Source organism: Furipterus horrens, unplaced genomic scaffold (assembly GCF_987537825.1).
Source record: "Furipterus horrens unplaced genomic scaffold, mFurHor1.1.pri manual_scaffold_9, whole genome shotgun sequence".
Classification (NCBI taxonomy): domain Eukaryota; kingdom Metazoa; phylum Chordata; class Mammalia; order Chiroptera; family Furipteridae; genus Furipterus; species Furipterus horrens.
In genome coordinates this window covers 30,933,125-30,956,609 of record NW_028327179.1, presented here as the reverse complement: position 1 = coordinate 30,956,609, position 23,485 = coordinate 30,933,125, and the positions used below count along the sequence as shown (strand labels likewise).

At 35.3% G+C, this 23,485-nt stretch overlaps 1 protein-coding gene across 8 annotated transcripts in view; it reads right to left on the bottom strand.

Moving 5' to 3' along the window:
- Positions 1–23,485, bottom strand: part of SGCE (sarcoglycan epsilon) — a 65,099-nt gene that overhangs the window by 17,795 nt on the left and 23,819 nt on the right. For all 8 annotated transcript variants that reach the window (XM_090287839.1, XM_090287842.1, XM_090287845.1 and 5 more), the window contains 4 exons: positions 19,448–19,570; positions 17,659–17,816; positions 12,282–12,354; positions 7,842–8,040 (listed from right to left, as the gene is read on the bottom strand). In XM_090287839.1, the coding sequence (XP_090143965.1) occupies positions 7,842–8,040; positions 12,282–12,354; positions 17,659–17,816; positions 19,448–19,570 (553 nt within the window). The remainder of the gene's footprint in view (positions 1–7,841; positions 8,041–12,281; positions 12,355–17,658; positions 17,817–19,447; positions 19,571–23,485) is intronic.

The window sequence follows — 23,485 nt, the reverse complement described above, 5'->3', positions numbered from 1 at the left end:
GTAATCGAGACAATGCAGTACTAGCAAAAGGGTAGACATGTAGTTCAATGCAATAAAATTAGAAGTCCAGAAATAAACTCTTACATTTAGTTAACTGATTTTTGTCACAGGTGCCAAGATAATTCAATAGGGGAAAGAGTCTTTGCAACATACAGTGCTGGGACAACTGGACTTCCACATATAAAAAACTTAAGTTGGACACCTACCTCACACCATATAAAAAATAACTCAAAACAGATCAAAGACTTAAATGCAAGAGCTAAAACTATTAAACTCTGAAAAGAAAATAGGCATAAATTTTTGTGACCTTGAATTAGACAATGGTTTCTTAGATATGACACCAGAAGTTCCAGCAAAAATTTAAACAAATAGATAAGCTGGACTTATCAAAATTAAAAACTTTTTGCTTCAAAGGACATACTTCAAGAAAGTGAAAAGGAAACCCATGAAATGGGAGAAAATATTTGTATATCATAGATCTAATAAGGGGGCTTGTATTTCTAATACATAAAGGGCACTTACACTCAATAGCAAAAGACAATTCAATTTAAAGTGGCAAAGGATATCAATACATTTTTCCAAAGAAGATATACAAATATCCAATAAGAGTATGAAAAGATATTCAATATCACTAGCCATTAGCAAAAGAGAGATCAAAACCACAGTGAGGTACCACTTCCCACCCATTACAATAAAAAGGCAGATAATAGGAAGTACTGGTGAGGATGTGAAGAAATTGGAACTCTCCTACTCTGCTGGTGGGAATGTAAAATAGTGGAATTGGTTTGGGAAACAGTCTGGCAATTCCTCAAAAGGTTAAATACAGAGTTAATGTGACCTGCAAGTCCACTCCTAAGTGAAATGAAAATACCTCTGTACAAAAATTTGTACATGGATGTTAATAGCAACATTGTTCCTAAGAGTCAAAAAATGAAGACAACCCAGGTGCTTATCAACTGAATGGATAAAATGTGGGATAGTTATACAATAGAATATTAGACATAAAAAAGGATGAAGTACTGATACATGTTACATCATGCATGAACTTTGAAAATATTATGCTAAGTGAAAGAAGCCAGTCACAAAAGACCACATACTAAATGATTCCATTCATATGAAATATCCAAGAACAGGCAAAATTATAGAGAGGGCAAGTAAATAGTGGTTGCCTGGGGCTGGAAGGGTGGTGGTGCTAAGTGACTGTTAATGGATGTGGGAGGGGGGTGCTGGGATTATGAAAATGTTCTAAAATTGATTGTGGTAATGATTGTACACCTTGGGGAATAAACTCAAATCCATTGAGTTATATAATTTAAATATGTGAATTGTACGGTATGTGAATTATGTATCAAGAAAACTGTTATTTTTAAAAATTAAATATAGGTGCAGCACAAAAATTCAAAGCTATGTCAATGTAAGTATGAAGTCATACCCTGAGTTAAAAACTGCCCCAAGAGTACAATTACAAAAACTCATTTGGTTGCTCTTATGTGAAATGTATATTTTGGACTTAAAAGTGATTTAAAAGAACATTTTTTAAAAATGGTGCCTTTGGGAGACAAACAGTACACAATGGACTGAAACTAAAGATCAAATTAAAAATTCAGAACAAAAGCAGATGTGAGAAAACATCGGCAAAATATGTAGATGATTAGTGAATCTAAACATATTCCATTTAAAACAAGTTATACTTTTAAGCTCCATTAACTGCCTAGCAAAGACCATATTTTTCCTTGATAATTGTGAAATATATTTGTAAATACAGAAATAAAAGGAATATTTTTACAACAGTCCTCTTGCTTTGACATGACATTGATTTGCATTTATAATTAATAATTTAAAAATTAATTCACTTTAAGATAACATAAGTGGGCATAAGTGTATGAGTTTTTGGTGCTTTCAAAAGTTTTTTTTTTCTCTCTCTCAAATTAAAGAGCAACATAAAACATTACATAACACTTGGAATAAAACAGAATTCATTTTACCGAGATAACTGTTTTCACTTTCCAATGTACTTTGCAGAATATTTTTCAAATGCATATATTTTAGCCTAATTGCAATCATCTCTAAAATATAACTTTGTATCCTTTCTCACTTAATGCATAATACACATTTTCCATATTGACAGTCTTTGTAATTATAGTTTTATGGCAATATAATTTTAAGTGCACATGATTTATTCAATAATTATTTCAGAGCTGGACATGCAAGTTATTTCCAATTTTTTGATGTTATAAATAATATTGCAAAGACTATGTCTGTGCTTATTCTTTAATGGTACTATCTTAGAAGAGATGCCTAGAAGTGGAAACATTTTTATGACAGTTGACACGTACTGCCAACTTACTTTCATCTCTACTTGGATGATCCATAAGCTTCACAAACCTAATATGTTCCAAACTGAGCTCATCATCACCCCGCCCCACCTCCACCTGTTTCTCCTTCTATCTTCTTCTCTCCCGGTGACTGGCATGGCCAGATGCTCAAGTACCATCATCTTGGAGTCCTTCTTCCCACACATTCAATCCATCACCAGTCTCTGACAGTGACCCTGGAAGAACTCTCGTACACACCTGTCCACTTTGTTCCTTCCCACTGCCACAACCCTAGTTCTAGTCACCGTCACTTTCCACAGGGAGTAAAACTACAGTCTCTTAATAGTTCTCCTTCAACCCAGTCTTTTTCACTGTCCTCAGGGAGCCTATATGCCAAATAAGTAAATGAATGAAAAGCATTACACCTGTTTAACAACACAAGCAATTGTATACAGTATCTGAAAGCAGCTAAGAGAGTAAATCTTTAAAATTCTTATCACAAGGGAAAAAATGTGTAGCTATGTGTGGTGTTGGATGTTAACCTAACTTATTGTGGTGATCGTTTTGCAATTTATATATGTAAAATCATTACGTTGAGCACCTTAAACTTACACATGTTAATTACATCTCAATACAACTGGGAAAATAAGTTAGTTAAATAAAATGCAAACAGACTACAAATGTTACGTTAAAAAAAAAGTAGGCATTGGAATTGCCTTGTAGGTAAAAAAAAAAAGTGTATATATTGTTTCTTTTGTAGAACCAATAAGTTTCAACATGTTGGCTTTTTAAAAAATAATTTTGCATGAGGCCATGTACTGTATAACAAAAACTATGCTATATATGCTAAAATTACATTTTCATAATCTCTTGTTGTCCTTTTAGCTGGCTTTCTGATATGCAAATTAAATTTTTTTTTTACAAGGATGATCTTTACCTTTACTATTTTAGCCATATATTTTCAAACTTTCAAATGTGTGTAACTAGATGACATGGGAGCATATTATCAAATACAACACTCTCAGGCAATGTTATCAGAACACACGGCCTCAGAATCTTAGGAACTGGTAAACACTAGATAGAACTTGTTCCTTTTAAGGACTTTTTTCTTCCAATTTGAACAGAATTTCCCTTGAGGTAAAACGCAATTACAGAGGTCTTTACAATAAAATGTGAGGAATGAGACACAGGGAAAACATTTAAGTTAAAACTCTGCCTTTTCAGCAACGGGCAGACAAATGGACCGAATGATTGTATATTTTTACCTAACTGTCCAAGTACTGAATATATTTTACTTTTCATTTTGCGTATGTGGGAGATAAAAGGCACTTTAGAGAAGAACGTGTCTACATATATTACATGTTGCCTGGGCGCTCTTAAGCTCTTAAATGCACCATGATTCCTGCCTCTGTCCTCCCCAACTTCTTTGTTCCATCTCTATCTGCAAACAATCAATCAATCAATCGAACAGTCAAATAATAAGATGAAAAATAAAGACTAAAACTAAACAAAGGGTCTAATACAGAATAAAAACAAAATAAAGGACACTTCTTGAGTTGAGTCATACTGCTTGCTTACTCCTCTGCACTGGAGAAGCAATGAATTCTCAGAAATGGGACCAGGCACACAGGTTCAGGCCTATCTGGTTTTAGGGGGTTTTCCTGCTTGCAGAAAGGAGACATTTGGGTTTGCTCTATTCTTTCCTGTGGTGGGCTTAGTAGGCCCACCTGCTAACACTAAAACTTTAATATAAGCCATTTTCTGCAAAGGTCCCTAATGCACCAGAATAAAAGCCAAATACTTTTTCCCGGTGCACAAGGCCTTACCCAGTCTGGACTTTGCCTCTTTGGTAACTCACTTCTAGGTCCCTGTCCTCAATTTCCCCACAAAGTAGGCTTCCAATTTCACCACGCTTTCTCCTACCTAAGGGCTTTTGCCCAAGCTGTTTCCTTTGCCTAGAGTCTTTCTTGCTCCCTTTTTGAGCAGGCCAGGTCAGAATGCAATTCGTCTCCTCCCTGACCCCGTTTTAGGCATCCACCCGACATGGGGGAGCCCTCAATTGTGGCATGTACCATACTGATTTTTAATGATCTGATTACTTGCCTGGACCCTAACAGATTGTGAATATAGACTGTGTTTTTTAAATCACTGTACCCCAGAGAATAAAACACTATTTCCCCATAAAAATACTTCTAAAATGAAAGAAAACCACAAATGAATGCATAGAACTTAGAAGACTAAATATTAGACATCTAGCTGCATTGATTTCATCTATTTTTATACTTACAAAATGCACTTATATGGGTCTTCAATTTTTATTAAACACTTTCTTCAAAAATTCCTATCTCATATCATCATCATTCCATAAATGAAAAGATATTTGCACCAAAAATAGCAGAAGCACATTATTTAAGAATAAAGGACATTCTTGAACATCACCAAACACGGGGACAATTTGCAGAGCACAAGGGTCTGGCCCAGGATCATGACCTTGCATCAGAGCAGGATTTGGGAGCTATTGACTTACATTCTTCTCTTCAAGTGGAACTTCTCACTGAGGTAGGGCAAAATGCAGACAATGAATTAAAGGGGAGTACTTTGTGAGATTGTCTAGAGAATACACGAGGATTCTCTGTTGCTGACTGAGGCTGGATCCACATGCTTTGGTAACCAGAGCAAACAGTGGTAGGTTTGACAATCTCTTATGAAAAGTGAGTATATTCTTTAATCTTCACACCCCATCATTCCCTTCAGAGCCACCATTTACACCACATCACTCACCCTGGGTTGGCAGCTATGCCATGCCTAGAATGAAATATAAACCTGCTCCTCTTTCCACCAGCTTTATCCCAGGCTAAATACATCCACAGAGTCCTTAGCCTCTGGCTCTGTGTCAGGAGCAAAAGAGGCACCAAGACCACACACTCTGAGATAGCACAGTTGCCTCTCCTAGGGTTATGGGCCTGGCAAGGGAAAGGGAACCTTTCCAGGAGGCTCAGTTTTCCTTTGCAGGAGAGCTTCCTCACTTAGACATAAATCTTTGTAGTTATTTTCTGTTACATTTAGGAGAAGTTTAAAAGCTGGCAGTGACTTCTGCAGAGATGAAAAACACATCAAGAAGGAAGAGAAGCCGGAATGCTGTCGAGCAGGTTCTTGATGATTGACATTCATGGTGTTTTGGGCTATGGAAGGAATACAGGTTTTTTTGGGGGGGTCTGCTATGAGAGATTCTCTTACCCATTTACTGTTTATTTCACTACATATTTCAATTATGGAAAAATCTGCAATTAGTAGATATGGCTGCCACAAGATATGGGAAATAGTTTCATAGAGATTTTTTTTAAAGATCAGAGACTGAGGCTTTATACTAAGTATAAAATAGGACACATTTTTAGGTACTTAATACTTCTAAAATGTATGAGTATATTTTTAAATAAAATTTTAGAATAAAAAAGGAAAGCAATGTTTTTTGCTATCTCTGACCCTCTCTCTTGATCTTTTCAATATTTCACTTTAAAAAAGAGATTTGTAGCCCATGTTATTTTCAAAAAAGTATAGGAATATTGTGTAATAGTGTTGGCTTTGGGTATAATTTATAGAAATGCTATTTTGAAAGAGTTTTTGAATACTCTGTAAAGGGTATTATGGCTTATCATTAAACTGAAACTCATGGAAAGCATTTCAAGTTGGGAAGGGGATCTAAGACAACAAGGTCCAAATAAATGCCACGGAAGTGACTCTGTCAAATATCTGATAGCACATGCTGCCCTCCAGCAGGTGCTGGGGGTCAGTCAGCTAATGATGGAATTCTCTAACAAGTACTTGAAGGACAAAAATTCTGTTCTTAATTTAGAGTCACATGCTCAGGCCCTGCCTTAGACTCAAAGGTTCAGAATCCCTAGGAGGAATCAGAGGTCGGGAACCTATCTACATTTTTACTCAAGCGCCTACTGGCAATTCGCAGGCTAGACAGAGCTGGAGAGCATGTTTTAAGTCAGAGTTTGGTTGACAGTTATTTAGTTCAATTTAGTTGTTTCTAAAAGTAGCTCTATGTGTGGGGTCTGCACTACTGATGAGAAAAGGGTGAGCCCGGAAGAGAGCGGCATTATGGAAAACTCTACCAATGCCCAGTTTTCATGTTGCTCCTCCCAACGCCTTTGCTCAATGTTTTAACAATCATCACAGAACACGTTACTTTAACAAATGTTGAAAAGATTCTCCATTTGGAGAAGGTTTTCAGGGAAGATACCTCTGTCCAATCTCTTTCCACAGTGCTTCCTTAATTAAAGAATCATGTTGTAACTCTGAAGTAAAACATTTGAACTCTAGAATTATGTTTTCATATAAAAAACCATGCAACAGACAAAGAGATAAAGCAACTATTTCACTCAAAGCACTTCTGTGTGTGAGTGGCTAACTTCAGGATATATTATTGTAACATAAAAGGTGCAATTTAATTCTGAAATTTGTAAGTTGGATTTTACAGCTCACTGCTTATCTCTAACCCCGCTTCTGCCTACTCCCTTGTATTTCAGCCATGTCTATTTGTGATCTTTTCCCTTATTTCCAACAAAGGTCTCAAATTTGAGCTGCCCTCAAATTTAATTTTTACTAATCCAGGCATTCTAGGTAATTCCAGATAACATCTGAGTAAAAATGTTACCAGGAATATGGATAGAGGAGGAGCTGGAAAGGGATGTGTTACAATATGCACCATGCAACTCATTCCATATTTCATGTTTATAGAATTGGATAAAAAAAGGGGAGGGGTTAGATCTACCTCAACCTACAGATTAGAAATTAAAGATTGAAGTTTGATTGACACTGACATATAAGCCTTTCCCTTTGCCCAGGCATATGGAGCATTTCTTAACCCCAACAAGGGTAGGAGTCACACTCTGCACTTGTAAGGCTTGAGAACAGACAAAGCTCTTTCAAAGGCACTGCTTCATTTAATCATTATCAAGAACTCAGAGGGAGTAAAATCCCGTTGGAGTCAGCGAGGAAGTTGAGGCACAGAGAAGTGCAGTGTCTCGCCCAATGTCATCCAGCTTGTGAGTGACAAGGCCAGGCTTTAGGAATGGATTTCAAATCCACTTCAGCCATCAGTCACTGACACATGGTGGAAAGAATGTTAAAGGCAAAGAAATAGTTTCCTAGAATAAAGTTACAGTAGTCTGCATGTCCTTCTACAGCTGATAACTGGGGCACCAATTTCCTTTGAAATTCCGGGCCCTAAATAATAGTTTCTCTATAGAAGGTACAAAAGACTTAGCACTATAATTTATGATTGCTGATCCTGATCTACAATTAGATTTCACAGGATCTGGAACATCAGATATAAAGAACCATTAATATAACCTCTTTGTCAATATAGAAAATTGCTAGTATTTTCGTATCTTTACAATACCCATTTCTTATTAAAAAGAAAAAAATGCAATAGGCCGTCTTCCACTATAATAAGTTTGATAAGATCACCATATTTAAAAATCCATATTTAAGGCAATGAGATGAAGGTCTGCTTACCCCTCCTTCATGTCATTAATAGGGAGTGGCACCCTGCCACCCCTATCCAGGGCCGACGTGATGTTAATGGCGTTCAGACGCTCTGGCTGCCACACATTTTTCACAGCTCCAAGAAAGTCTCCGAGAATCTCGCTGGCCAACATTTCTTCTACATTCATGTTTTTAATGAAGAATTCTGCTTGATATGGTAATGGGAAGTCTAATTTTGGTTAAAGAAAAAAGGGATATGTGCATCTTTAATGAAGAAGGCTTTTGAAAGAGAAACAATAGAACAATTCTAGATTTGTTGATTTCTGTCCTAGTCCTGGCTTTGGAAAATGATACTAATACTGACTTTAAAGGCTTTCTGTATGACCGGGGATGTATCTAAAAATATAACATACATTTGACACAGAATTTGATCTATAATGCAATAAAATCCAAGAGCATGGCAGGGCAAGTCATAATTACAGAATTTGGTTTAAAAAAAGGACAAATCACCTTCCAACTTGCCAGTGACCTGCCTCACCCGGGCAGAAGGAGCACTTCTAGAATTCTACATGGGCAGTAATAATATTTTGTACTTATAGCATTTTAAAATTAACAGATCTTTTTTCAAATATACCATCTCATTTAATCATTACAACCTTGTAGTGTTATTTCCATTGGAACAGTATGTCACTTTACTAGGTACTGTAGATAGTTAGAGCACAAAGGTCAGTATTTGTTATCTAAACAGAGAAAAGGTGCAGTAAAAATATAGTATGTTGTCTAACCACTATGCTATACACCTGAAACTAATACAAAATAATATTCAATGTAAACTGTAATTTAAAAATAAAAGTTAAAAATATGGTATAAAAGAAAAATTGGTACACCTCCATAGGGCACTTACCACAAATGGAACTCATGGGACTAGAAGTAGCTCTGGATGAGTCGGTGAGTGGATGTCAAGGCCTAGGGCATTACTGTTTACTGCTGTAGGCTTTATAATACTATACACTTAGGCTACACTCAATTTATTTTAAAAAGAGCTTTGCATTGGGCTACAATGTTACGATGGCTAAGATATCACTAGGTGACAGGAATTTTTCGACTCCATTATCATCTTTTGGGACCATGTCCTATATGCAGTCCAAAATGTTACACAGTACATGACTGTTTACTGATCTTTCTGGAGCATGCTAAAACATTACATTTTACTAAAATAAATATTGATTCTGTTTTCAATAACAATTCTAAAATTATAACAGCATCACTATTTTGATCACTGCATAATTAAATATCCTAGAGAAATTATATTTTAAATTTCTCATGAAATTCCCTATCTAATATAGTTAGAGATTTAGCTTCCTTCCCAATGTCTCATCAATATTTCCCTTCAAAGATTTCAGAATATTTTAAACCAACTGAATGTCCAACTCACACTCTCAGTATAAGAAACTCTAAATAAATATAACTTATATATCATTTTCTCAAATGTTATTCTTGAATTATAAACCAGCATTTCCCATATTGTAATTGTTCTATTAAGATAAAGAGTAGCTTTCTTTTTTTTTAATAATATTTCCATAATAATAAAGGCGGCTTTTTAAAATTACTATGAGGCAGTCCAAGCTAATGGATTGAGGTGAATTATCACATTTAACACTCAGAATGAGTGGGTACTTGTATTATTTTCCATACTTTCAGAAGGGCAAGCTGATCTTTAGTGAGGTCCAGAAAAATCTACCATCACCTGAACTAACATGATTTTCATCTCAGCTAAAGGAGACTGTATAGAAAGTGCTCAGAGGAGCTCCTAGCAGAGAGGAAGAACTTACTAAATATTAAGACTTAGCAATTACTATAGTAATATGAACAGGTTAATTACATAAATTCTTCCCTTAAAAGGAGAAGAAAACATTTCTGGACTGTAGTTAGATTTAAAGTTCCTAGCAGTAATTGTACTATGTATATCTTCTGATTTATTTCATTAAAACTCATATCTATAAAGTATTCCCCTCTGAATAAAATAAATAATAAAAACTACATAATAAATAACTGAAATATTGAAGTCTCTTTAATATTAGAGGATATTTGATGCCAGTGGTGAAGTCAAGGTAGATATTCTGGCTTTATAGTTTTCAAGAGTTTTCTAGAATGTGGTGTCTCTTCCTAAAGACTGAGTTTTTCAAGGCCTTAATCACTCATCTCCTACACTGTCATTTATTCTGCTTGTGGTTTTGTTAATTTGTTTGATGTAAAGGCCGTCTGCAATCTCCTAAAATATGACATATTTATTCGCTTTTATGTAGGTAGGTTTCTTGTGTTATACAGATACTTTCTGTTTCATAAACAGTCACTTAATCATAGTGCATTTGTTCCCATACCGAGAGCAGTTGTGCAGAAATATGGCATGAAGAAGTTTTTTGGCAATAAATATTTATAAATAATGCCAAATAGAGTTTTTGAGTATGCTAGAAGTCTATCCTCTATTCATTTCATTCAGTGTTTTTACACCCACTTTTCTAAAGATGCATGTAAAACTTGTTTCTTATTGTTAATGCTCCTTTTAGGATAACAGTTATTTGGCTCTTCCTCATCCGTGTGGCCTGGCTTTGTGGCTCCCTTACAAGACTGGCTGCAGCCACGCCCTCCGAGGCTCTGGGCTGGGCAGCTGCCTGCCGTCTCCCCAGCCAAGTGTGGCTGCCAGGACTCCCAGAGATGAGTCACACGAGCTTTCTAACTTTGGGGAAATCCCATGCCTGCTATATTTGGACATCACATAGGCCAAGGGAACAGTAGGCCAACAGATTGGTGGCAGGCCTCTGAGGCACTAAACCCAATTTAGAGAATCACTCTGTGTACTCTCCAGACTGTGAGAGTCTACAGGACTAATTACCCATTAGGCCTCGCAAAGCAGGAGGCCACTGGGCAAGGGGTCAGACTGAGCATGATTATCCTGATATTCAACTCATTCCTTTTCCTAATCTTGCCTGGGAGAAATGACACGTATGTAGGTCATGCTCAAAGATGTACATCCTAGAGCCCATATAGATTCCATCTATACCAGCAAGGATAAATGCATGTTCACTTGGTTCCCTGTTTTGCAGTTTTGGGCGACTGAACCCTCTGTAAAAGGCAGTTGAGCAGCTCTGCTCAGAGTAAAAATGGAGGCTTCCAAAACCTATCTACTCTTATTCCCTCATCAACACAGGTTCAAAATCCCTGATCTTTAGATAAACAGCCCTGAAAGCCAACGTTCAATACTACAGTTGTCTAGCAGTCTTCCACTAGTATGTGCTTGAACATGGGTCCTCACACATCAATCTATTAGGATGCCTATGGACTCTGTATCCCCAGGACTGAGACAAGACTTGAGAAAGAAGAGGTTCAAACTACAGACCAGGCCATCTTTCAGTTAATAGGGACGCCCATACCTGACAAAGGGTTTTGAGTCACTCTGAGAGCACAGTGGTGAGGTTAGTGGTCCAAGCCCACTTAATGTAACTACATAACTGTACTGTCACAGTCCTTAGAAGAAAGGAAACTTTGCAACTATTCTGGCCATTAAAGCTATTCCAATTGTTTAGGGACTGATTAGACTGGATATCAAGAACAAGTCTTCCTGATCCAAATGTCAGTATCCATGAGCAGTGAAAAAGTGGACAGGGAATCCTCTGTTCAAGCCTACAGAACTGTCATTTGGACTCGTTTTTTTCATATATGAAGGTCATTTAAAATTTTAAACTAGCAGATTTGTTGTCTGCAATTGGCAAGCTCGCCGATTATGGATTGCATCATCAATTCTATAGAAGTTGTTTTCTTCTATAGAGTGTAAAAGGTAATTTTTAACCTGGCCTTCACTGAATTATCATGATATACAGATTAGTAGCTTCTGATAAAGTATTTGGTGTTTGCTCATTTGTTTTAAATTGTACTGGTAAACAGAAGAAAGAATTCCTCTACCCAGGACACATATTATCTTACTGTTTTGGGGGGTGGGGATTATGTCCATTCTTCTCCTGTTACCCTCATAAATGATATGTGGTATGGAGAAGAGTACCGTATGACATATCATTTTAACTACAAAGTTTTTAGTGGTATTTTTCCCAATTAAATACCAAAATAGGTTCAGAATATTTGAGAGTGTAGTTCCCCATGGTAAGTACACTTCAAGCCCAATTCATGGAATCTATATCCCAAATTTATGACAGCAATTCTATTCTTAGTTTTATTTTACAGATGATGAAACTAAGGCTGGGAGAAATAAATGGCCTGTTTGGTTCCCTGTCCTGAGCTTTTCGGCATCATAAAACATCATATTTTATAAAAAATTAAATATTGCTTAAGTTTCGTTAGTTATATTAGATATCTGGTACTTTAAAATCCTTAGCTATATTTGACAGAGGTATAAAACATAATGAAATCCTTCCTGTAAATAAGGAAGTGATCAGTAACATATTTTTTCATACCTACCTTCTGCTGACATTATATTAATTATCAAATTATGCCTTGCAGTCTCAAAGGTACGCCTATTGTAGGCAGTTATCTATTGGAAAATGAAAATCATATTAAAGAAGTGAAATGTTACTTGGAAAATGAAATTCATTAAGGACAAAATGAAAACAAATTGTTGTTCTTTCAATTTTCATTATTTGCTTATATACTTACAAAATATTCCTTATCTGGGCAATAAGAACTCAGAGCTTTTAGCAATTTTATGGGAAAATAAATAATTAGTCAGGTCTATTTAACATGCTGAAACAACAAGTTACAATCAGAACGACCCTTTTACAGAAGACCTTTTACAGAAGACCCTTAAGTGCTAATTGCAATGCAGATGCACCATTAGTAAATGGATTAACCATTATGAATTACTTACAGATCCCATGCTAAGATTTCAGAAAAACCAAAACTATGTATTTTTGTACTTTTAATTCAAACTGAAGGGTTAAACTGGAAAGTACACTTTGAAACAAGCACATCTCTGTTGTTTGCACACCGATCAGCAAAAATAAGGCATAAATAACCCTTTGGAAATCATATCTCACTTACAATGGGAGGAAAGCAGTAAGGTTCATGGTCTGCAAAGCTTGTGGCACATGCTCAAAAACCACAAATCAATCCCTTTGTATGATCAAATATTAGTAAACATTTGCAGAGCCAATGAACTTACATCAAAGTCAACTCAGGAACAGCCACTGCAAACAACAAACAAAGCAAAGGCCAAAAACAGGATAATACTTTTAAAAAATCAAGAAATAATTAACTTTGTAACAGATATGAAATCATTCAAACAGGTCTGCAGTACCTCAAAAAGAAAAAAACAAAAGGACTGTGTAGACTCAGCCTCCCGGCACTAGCCTTCCGGCTGTGGCGGCCGCTCCGGGTTGGTACTGACACAAGAGAGGAGGGCAAACTGACTCAAACTTAGAAGAAATGTCCTGTTCCTTTAAAAATGAATATCAAAGATTTTTATAGCATCACATATGAGCTTTAAATGAAATAAATCACACTCAGAAATAGTTGCAAAAATAGTAAAAATCAAAATTTTGGAATAATTCCAAACCTTTAACAATATTTAAAAGTACATATTCTGAAAAGCATATTATTATTACACAAAGTTAAAAGAACCCTCTCCACAATTTTTCTGTTGTACTTAATAACTTCCTTGCTATGTTTGTTGGGACACATGATCAATTAGATTAACACTGAAATGAAGACTAGTCATTAAAATAAACTAGAAGGTACTCACAATGAGGCAAATGAAAAAATGTAATAAAGATTTTGTTTGGAAATCCTCATTATTTTAAAAGTTCACACCACAAGAAAGTTAATCATACAGTACTATCAATGAGAAAAAAGTATCAGTCCTCTATTATTTGGTATAATATCTCAAAACTAAAGCTCAGAAAGCAATATTAGATATTTTCAAATGAGTGGCAATATTTTTATGGCTTGCCTTCCCATAATTATCACAAATCTAACTATTATAAATGTCACAAATTCTAATTTTTTTAAATCACAGCTACCATGAGGCATGAACAATTCACAAATCAGGAGGAAAAATTTTATTATCTGAATTTATATTTAATGTTTAATTTGAAGAGCTATAACAGAATGCAGTCCTTTCACTTGCAATGAGATATTTAAAAACTATAAATTTCTCAATCAAATTTTACTTTTCATGATAATGCAAAGCCCTTCATTGCAGAGAGGTATACGGGCATGCATGCTCTTTAAATTTCCTATTTCTGCAAATATCTACAGAATAAATTAATTAGTGGATTTATATGATTAAACGTTAGTTTGAGATATGCAAAATTCTTTTGACTATATTATTAATAGACTATATTAAAATACTGTAAATACATTACTATTTATGGATATAAAAATGAGTTATTTACTACCTGTGTTAGATAAAAGATAAGCTAAATTTTCATCATTATGTTTTAGTATATTATTTGATACATATTCATAACCTCATCTCTTAGTTAAAAGAACATAGTGAACCCATGAATCCTCACTGAACACATCTTTCTCTTTCTTAGCCCCTTTCCTCTCTCCAACTAGAAATAGTCATTTTGAATTTTGTATTTATCATCCCCTTCATTTTAAATATAGTTTTATTATAAATGCATGTATGCTTAAAATACATTGTTTAATTTGCTTCTTTTTGAGCTTTATAAAAATAGTAAACTGTATATAGTCTTCTGGGACTGATGTTTCTTATTCAACATTATATTTAAAACATTTATGGGGCAATATTAAGTTCACTGTTGCTGTAAACATTCACTGTGTGACTGACTATTCCACAATTTAGTTATCCATCTCTTGCTGATGAACTTTTGGGTCACCATTGCTTTCTGGGGTTCCCATGTTTTGCTATACAAACATTGCTCAATGAGCCTGATTGTACCTGCCTCCAAGTGGACATTTGCAAATGTTTCTTTTGGGTATGTACCAAGAAGTGATATTACTAGATCACAGGGTACAGTGATACTTACTTATGTGAAATGTTCAGTACTACCTTCCAAAGTGGTTATCCCAATTCCCACATCCACTTACAATGAATTTTACTGAGGGTAAAATTCTCATTGTGATCTTAATTTGAATATTCCTCATTACTGATGAGAGTAAGCTTCTTTAGTTAATTGGCATGTATGTCTCCTCTTTATGAAATGTCTATTCATATCTTTTTCTTATTAGATTATAAGAGGCCTTTTTTACATTTTAGATACCATTAGTCACATATATATGTATATATATTTAAAATATCTTCTTCCAGTTTGTGGGTTGTCTTGTTTTTTTAATGGCTTATTTTGGTGAACAGAAGTTTACAAGTTGAATATAGTAAAAATTTATCATTCTTTTCTCTTAAATAAAAATACTTCGGTATTATTTATGAAGTCCTTCCCTAACCCAAACTCAGAAAGTTCTTCTACATTTTCATGTAATAGCTTAAAATTTTGCTTTTCAAATTTAAATCCTCAATCTAGAATTGAGTTTTATATTTCCTGTGAAGGAAGAATCTAATTTGTGTTTGTCACATGGCTAACCAATCTGAGTGCCAGTATATAAATGTCCTTTCCCTAATGACCTGTGGCACTACCTCCTCAGATCTATACCACTGTTCCCTGTAAAACAGATGTGAGTGTTAATATCTTCAATATTTTGATGTGCTTTCTCTTCTGCCTAAGATAGCCTTCCTTCTATTTTGTGAAGTAAATCCCCATTTACCCTCTTACAACTCTGCATCAAACAGTACCTTCTTATTATAACAGTTATGTCAGTGTTGGCTAAGTAAGGGTTTCCATTTCAGTCCGTCAACTCCCAGACTCACCTGTTATTCATCTTTCTGTCACCAGAACCTATCACAATGCTTAGAACATGGCAGCAGCTCATAAAATGTCAGCAAAATAATATTTCAATGAACATGAAATTTGAAATGAAAATATGGAGCAAATAAGTCTGCATTTATTTTCTTAAATAATATTCACATTATAGTACTCTTTTTTATATGTCTTAATTTTTCCACTAATTTGGACTGCCCTTTTTTATATTAAAACTGAAACAAAAAAACTATGTCAATGACACAGACCAAAGGAACAGAGCTGAGAACCCAAAAAACATATGTGTATAGGCAAATAATTTTTGACAAAGGAGCCAAAAACATACAATGGAGAAAAGAAAGCCTCTATGATAAATGGTGCTGGGAAAATCAGAAAGCCACATGCAAAAGAATGAAACTAGACTAGTTTATTTCCATGTACAAAAATTAGTTCAAAATGGTTCAAAGACCCAAGGAAACAATCTGAAGCAATAAATTACATACAAGAAAACACAGGTACTAAACTTATGGACCTTGGTCTTAGAGAAGATTTTATGAATTTTACACCAAAGACAATGGAAAAAAAGGTAAAAATAAATGAATTGGACTATATCAAACTAAAAAGCTTCTGAACAGCAAAAGAAACTGCCAACGAAACAAAAAGGCAACCAACCGAATGGTAGAAGATATTTTGCAAACAACAGCTCTGACAAGGGGTTCCAAAATATTTAAAGAACTCATAGAATTCAATGCCAAACAAATAAACAGTCCAATAAAAATGAGCAGAGGACCTGAATGGACACTTCTTTCAAGAAGATGTACAAACAGCCAACAGATGTATGAAAAGATACTCAACTTCACTAGCTATTAGGGAAACGCGAATTAAAACTACAATGAGATACCACCTCACACCTGTTAGAATGGCTCGTATCAACAAGACAAGCAGTGACAAGTGTTGGAGAGTTTATGGAGAAAAAGAAACCCTCATTCACTGCTGGGGGGAATGCAAACTGGTATAGCCACTATGGGAAACAGTATGACAGTTCCTCAAAAAATTAAGAATAGGCCCTGGCCAGGTGGCTCAGTTGGTTGGAGCATTGTCTCATGCACCAAAAGGTTGCAGGTTTGATTCCTGTCAGGGCACATACCTAAGCTGCAGGCTCGATCCCCAGTCGGGGCCCATATGGGAGGCAACCAATCGATGTTTCTCTCTCACATCAATGCTTCTCTCCCTCTCTCTCTCTCTCTCTCTCTCTCAAATCGATAAACACACCCTCAGGTGATAATTTTTTAAAAATTAAGAATAGAGTTACCATATGATCAAGCAATCCCTCTTCTGGGTATCTACCCAAAAAAATTGAAAACATTTATTCAAAAAAAAAAAATGCACCCTATGTTCAATGCCACATTATTCACAGTGGCCAAGACATGGAAACAATCAAACTTTCCTTCAACAGAGGATTGGATAAAGAAAATATGGTACAGATATACTATGGAATGCCACTCAGCCATAAGAAAAAAATGAAATACTGCCATTTGCAACAACATGCATGGACATTGAGAATACTGTGCTAAGTGAAGTCAATCAGTCAGAAAAAGCTAAGAACCATATGACTTCACTCATAAGTGGGATATAACACTGAGTCATAGACACAGACAACAGTGTGGTGGTTACCAGAGGGAAGAGGGTTGGGGGTATAGTTAAGGGTAAAGGGGGCCAAATATGCTGTGATGGAAGATGATATGACTTTGGGTGGTGGGCACACAATGCAATATACAGATCATGTATCATAGAGATGTACACTTGAAAACTATATAATCTCATTAACCAATGTCATCCTAATAAATTTAATTTTTAAAAAAAGTGTAAACGAACAGAAAGGAACGGTACATTTCCAAATGTTATCTAGTGTATTTCCACATATTAAATACTGAAAACCACTGCCATGTAATTTTAATTTCAACATTTGAAACTCAAATTACAAAAAAGTAAATACAATTTTGTTCTTTCTAAGAAATTACCTCAATGATTGTTGGTTTCCCCACATTTTCAGCTGTTGGAGACCCATATAGGACTCCATCACTATATGGTGTCCTTTGGATATATCGAAGCCATCCAGGTCGGTCTGGATAACCCATTAAATTTGTGTTAAATGTTATGGGATCATTACTAATCTCACCTAGATAAGAAATACAGAATTAAGATACGTTAGTTATTTTCACACATATTGCTTTGGTAGTTTGAATAAAAATATTTCTAAAATCTCTTTCTTACCTTTGTAGCAAACTAAAACACACACACACACACACACACACACACACAACCCCCATATCCATATGGGAATTAAGATTTGGGCGTCATATAAAGAAAAAAATCCTTTTGGTTTTTTAGTTTGTCTAAAATCTAATGTAACAAAGAAAACAGATTCATACAACTTCAGAGGAAATTTTCTTTCCTTTTTCTTTTTTTCTGTTCCGTAGGTGTCGGAAACTTCTGGCAATGAAACGACTACCTTTTAGAAAAACCTAATCATGCTGATGTGTTCATTCTCTTGAGAAGCTTTTCTTTCATGAAAATCTGGACATTATCAAACTAATCTTAAGGAACATTTCAAAATTATAAAATTATCATGATTATAAAACAATGGAAGGTGAGTTGAGAAAGAGGTTACAAATCCAAAAGAACTGTAATAATGACATTTATTAATGATAATAATAATAGTATCACTTATTAGCACATTCCTGGCCTTGTTAGTGTGCCTAGACTCTATAGGCACTATTTCGTCTGATCATTAAATGTACCTAAAAAAGCACTACTATCATTGACTCTAACTTTATTGATGAAATATATAATTTTCCATGTTAAGTCACGTCTTTATGGTCATAGTAAGTTGGTAAAACTAGAATTTAATCTTGGCTTACTCCAGAGACTATGCTCTTAACTACATGATTTTTTCTCATATATTAGAGCTGCTCAAAAGGTTTAGCTAAATAGTTTTGCAAACATAGAATGCCACATAGGAAAATATTTTTTAAATAATTGATGAAAAGACTAGCTTTTATTCTAGAATGCTGTTGAGAACATGTTTAACTATATTTTATGAGTGTGTTCAGGTATGCTTTACAGCATCAGATAATATAAAAAAATGTTTACATTAATTCTAATGCTGTAATTTTCATAAAATTCATTTTTGTTATTAAAAAAAGAATTATAATGATTTAATCTCCTTTATCTTGCTAGTCTTTCTACCTCTTCATTAATTTCATAGCATTTGTGATAATCCAACATAACCATTTAAACCACTGGTAAATTAAACAAGACTTTGTAATTGGTATTACTTTAAGGAAAGAAATTAATCTTCATTATATTGTTAGGAAGTTATTCAAAATTATTTCATATTATAAAAAGCTTTTTGAAAACTTTCTAAATACCAGATTTCACTCTCTTCTACAACACATGTACAGTTTTACAAAAATCAATGTACTATGTAAGATTCAAAGTTTTAATATGAAAAGTTGTAATTGTACAACTATATTTCTATGCAAATATAGTTTTGTCAGAAGCACAAAACTCAAGACTGATAAAGCAAAAACATGCTTTCTTTAAAATTCAAAAATGAATTATTTCCTTCTGTAATTAAATTTCTAATCTTAAAATGGGAAATATCCTACAACAACCAATTTATCACGCACCCAGACCAATTCAAATAATGTTGACAGTATTTTATCATATATCATCAAGATTATGCACACTGAACAAAAAGAAAAAAATTAGTAAATTGGCCACTCTTTTTTCCCACTCAGGACATACCAGGTTTTGGGTAAGGTGGAAATTCTCCCTTAAAAGACTCTCTTTCCAAAACATGAACAAAGAGGACACCAGCAGATGGGTATACATCCCGATCCGAGTACACCTTTGAGAAGATGGTGTACACTGAAAACGAAGAGGAAGGATGAAAGACAAATAATGAGATCTGCTTTTGATAATTCATTTACATTGTAATGAACGGTTTCATGATATAGAAATTTCTGGGGAAACTGAAGCAGCATGCAAGATATTGTTAAGGACTTTGTTTTAAAGAGAAGTGATTTTAAGACGAAGCATCAGACAACTCTTTAAACTTGGCATGTTTAGACACTTTAAAAATATTATGTGAGCAAAATTATGCACATTTTAATATTGTAAATTGTTATTAAATAATGAAGACATTAATAATCTTTTTGGTAATTTCTTTTTATTGAAATTATTATCAACAAAATATGTAATAAGAACTGACCAACTACATAATTGCTGCAGTTTATTGTTTTTCTTTTTCAAAGCAAAGTATAAAGAGTAATTTTTAAGTGGTCAGAATTTACACTGTATTAAGTGTTCACTAAACAAAGCACTTCAGGGTATACATTCAATATATGTTACGTGACTTTCATATATGCTTCTAAAAATGCAATGATACTTTTTCTATGTTATTTCTCATAACTCTCCTAGAAATGATTTATTCCATTTTACCTGATCTTGACATTTAATAATTCGTGCAATCTAATTCTACATCCTAAAGCAATAACAATTACATGATAAAATTCAGTGCCAGTAATTGCTTTAAGTGAAACGGGACAGAGTTCGTGATTTACTGGTTATGCAAGATATATGATGGGCGTACCCTGACATGGCCAAATTGGTTTGATTCATATCCCACCTATTGTTTTTCCTCTGCTACCAGTCTCTCCGCCAGCATATTGCTGCCATCGCCTGTGTCACCTCTACAATCTTTTGGTTTTCTATCTTCCTGACTGGCTAGTGGCTGCATTTTTAAAACAGATAAACCCTATCAGGCCAGTTATTTCTCTTCATCACTGATGGATTTGTAAATGTAGTAATTAACCTTAAGAACCCCAATGTGCTCACTTCAGGCTCACAACTAATGAAAAGCCCTGGATAGCAAGATCACTGGCAATAAATTTTTCAGCATAAAAGAGGAACTCCCACAAAATGTTTCTTTATCGGTGAAAACTTGTCCCTGCAGTTCTGTGGATGGCTGCCAAGAATGTAAAACTAAACTAAAATATTTGGCTTGTAGCTTCAGGACACAGCTTTACTACTACACACATAACTTCAAAGGCTGTGTCATGGAGGGAAGGAAGCTGCAAGTTAGGTTTAAACTGGCTGTGTAGGGAGACTCGTTCTTTTCTGACTTGTTTTGTGTGAGTATTCATAAGTAGTATTCCCATGGTGTTTAGAGTACCCAACTTCTACCCTAGAACAATTTACTCACCGGTGGACATGGTCCCATTCCAAAAATTGGTGTGTGTCATAGAAAAACCGTGAAGATGAGAATTTGATATTTTTCACCAGCTGAATTTCACAACACCCCTGGAACGCAAGGTGCTGTGGAGAATGCTGGGGTGGAGGAGACCCAGTCCCAGCCTTCCATGAGTTCACCATGTGGTCTGGGAGACCAATGCCCACCTACATCAGCATGATCGCACAGGAATAAACTGCTTTGACTATACCTGGGAAGATGGCGAGGAGCAATGGAGGCTAGAAACATCTGAAAAAGATTTATGTGAAAAGCAGAATTCAAGCCCTGACTGGTGTGGCTCAGTTAGCTGGGCAAAGTCCCACAAAGCGAAAGGCCGCCAGTTCAGTTCCTGGTCAGGTCACATGCCTGGGTTCCAGGTTTGGTCCCTGGTAGGGGTGCATGTGACAGGCAACTGATCAATGTTTCTCTCTCACATCAATGTTTCTCTCTTTCTCCTTTCCTTCCCTATCTCTAAAAATAAATAATTAAAAAAAAAATTTTTTTAATGCAGAATTCTATATGGTTTTTAAAGTGAGCAAGATTCTGAAACTCAGAAATAGGGAATTTGGGGATTTCCACACTGAATAAACGTGCATGATACAATTGTGGGCTATGGTGGGATTCTTTCAAGGAAGGAAATGGAACTAATGATGTTAGATTTGGGGGTATATTTAAGGTAGGGGGAAAACTGGGAAGAAGAGGGAAATTATGGAGAGCTGTGAACGCCTGCTGAGCACTTATTTCATTCTATATGTAAAAAAGAGTTTACACCTAGATCGCAATCCTACATCCAAAGCACAGGAATGTTTTGAAAAATCTAAAGGAATCTCTTCGGAGTTTATCTAATTTATTCCTTTTCGAGATTAAAAACACCTTGAAGTTCAGCACTGAATTTTACTTACCATCATTATTTTCTTAGCACCTAAAAGGTATCTGGCATATTTGAATGGCTTCACCAACACCTAGTGAATGGATGAATTTATTCCACTACAAAGCACTGTAGAGGTAAACACAGGTCTCGTGTTTATGGACTAAATATACACAATATTCAATTTAAACTTCAATTTTGTAATAAATTCTCATACGCGTGTAGCAGTTTCTATGTTACCCTCCTTCATTTACATGATTAATTACTAACACTTTCCCTTAGTTTTGGCTGCCAGAATGTGGTAAGAGCTTGCTTGTAAGCAAAAAGAAAGGTTGTTCTTTTATTAAATAACACTGAAACCCTGTCCTAGTAGCTCAGTTGGTTAGAGCATCATCTGTATATGCCAAGGTTGAGTTAGATCCCCAGTTAGGGCACATACAAGAATCAAGCAATGAATACATAAATAAATGGAACAACAAAATCAATGTTTCTCTCTCTCTTTCTCTCTCTCTCTAAAAACAAATAAATAAATATTATTGAAATGATTCTGTTTTCCATATAGCCCTTGGCAGATCCTGAAGTGAAACCATGAAAGGGTATCTGCTACTGCCTAACACCTTACTTCAAGGGCTAGTAAAGAACATCTATCTCGGTTTCTGCTTTCACAAAAAACATTTCTACGATCTACAGAGCCAAACCACAATCTATCATGGCCCTCCTGGGTTTTAAGATGGTATGTGCATTTCTTTATTCACGTGCACTCCGGTGCCTTTCTGCAATCTGCTGACCTGCTTGCTGGTCAGTTACCCTGGCAACTCCACAGTGAAGTCCACTTCACTTTACGTATATAGTATGCCATTTACTTGGAGAACAACATGATACAGATATATGACACATTCATCACTCATAAATGGAAAATGACTAAGCCATTGTGTTTTGTTTGTGAAAGTAATACTTCCTTTCTGTAGCACAGTTTAAATTATGAGCACCGCCACCTTTCCCTTACCCCTTTTGGTTTGTTGCCTTGTAAAACAGACAGCTCTGTAACAGGGGCTATTTGGGGAGTAGTTACATCTCACTTCCTTTTGAAAACAACAAGTGACACAGAGAATGCGAAGTTATAGGCTCTTCTTCTAAGCATGAGCTATATAAATAACGCTGATGGGATCTGCACCAACACCCACGGAGGCTGTTATTAACACGTTGCTCTCTCCTATGTCTCGGTATTACTCACAAACAGCAAGCCTGAAGTGTTGCTTTCCTTAAAAGCAAGTCTTGAAAATCAAACCTAAATACTCAAAGAATCCACAGTATTAAAATCTAATAATCTCTGAAATATACACGTGTACAGTGCCATGCTAATCAAGCTGAGGTCACAGGATCTGTAGTCTGTGTGTCACATGGCTTTGCAAGAGTCTCCAGCTGCAAATCCATTACCTCTGCAAACACATGCCTCTGGATACAAATCAAACTGGAAACCACTCTGTGGCTAAATCTGTGCAAATCCATCACCATTAATGGGGAAATCAATTAAACCAGAAGTTCAAATCACAGAGGCTCAAAAACCTCATCTTCAAACAGGGAGGGTAGCTAGATTTGCCAAGATTAAAAACTGAAGCCACAGTCATAAATAAACAGATTTTTTTAAACGAAAAATTACGTATCTGAGTTGAGAAGAGCAAAA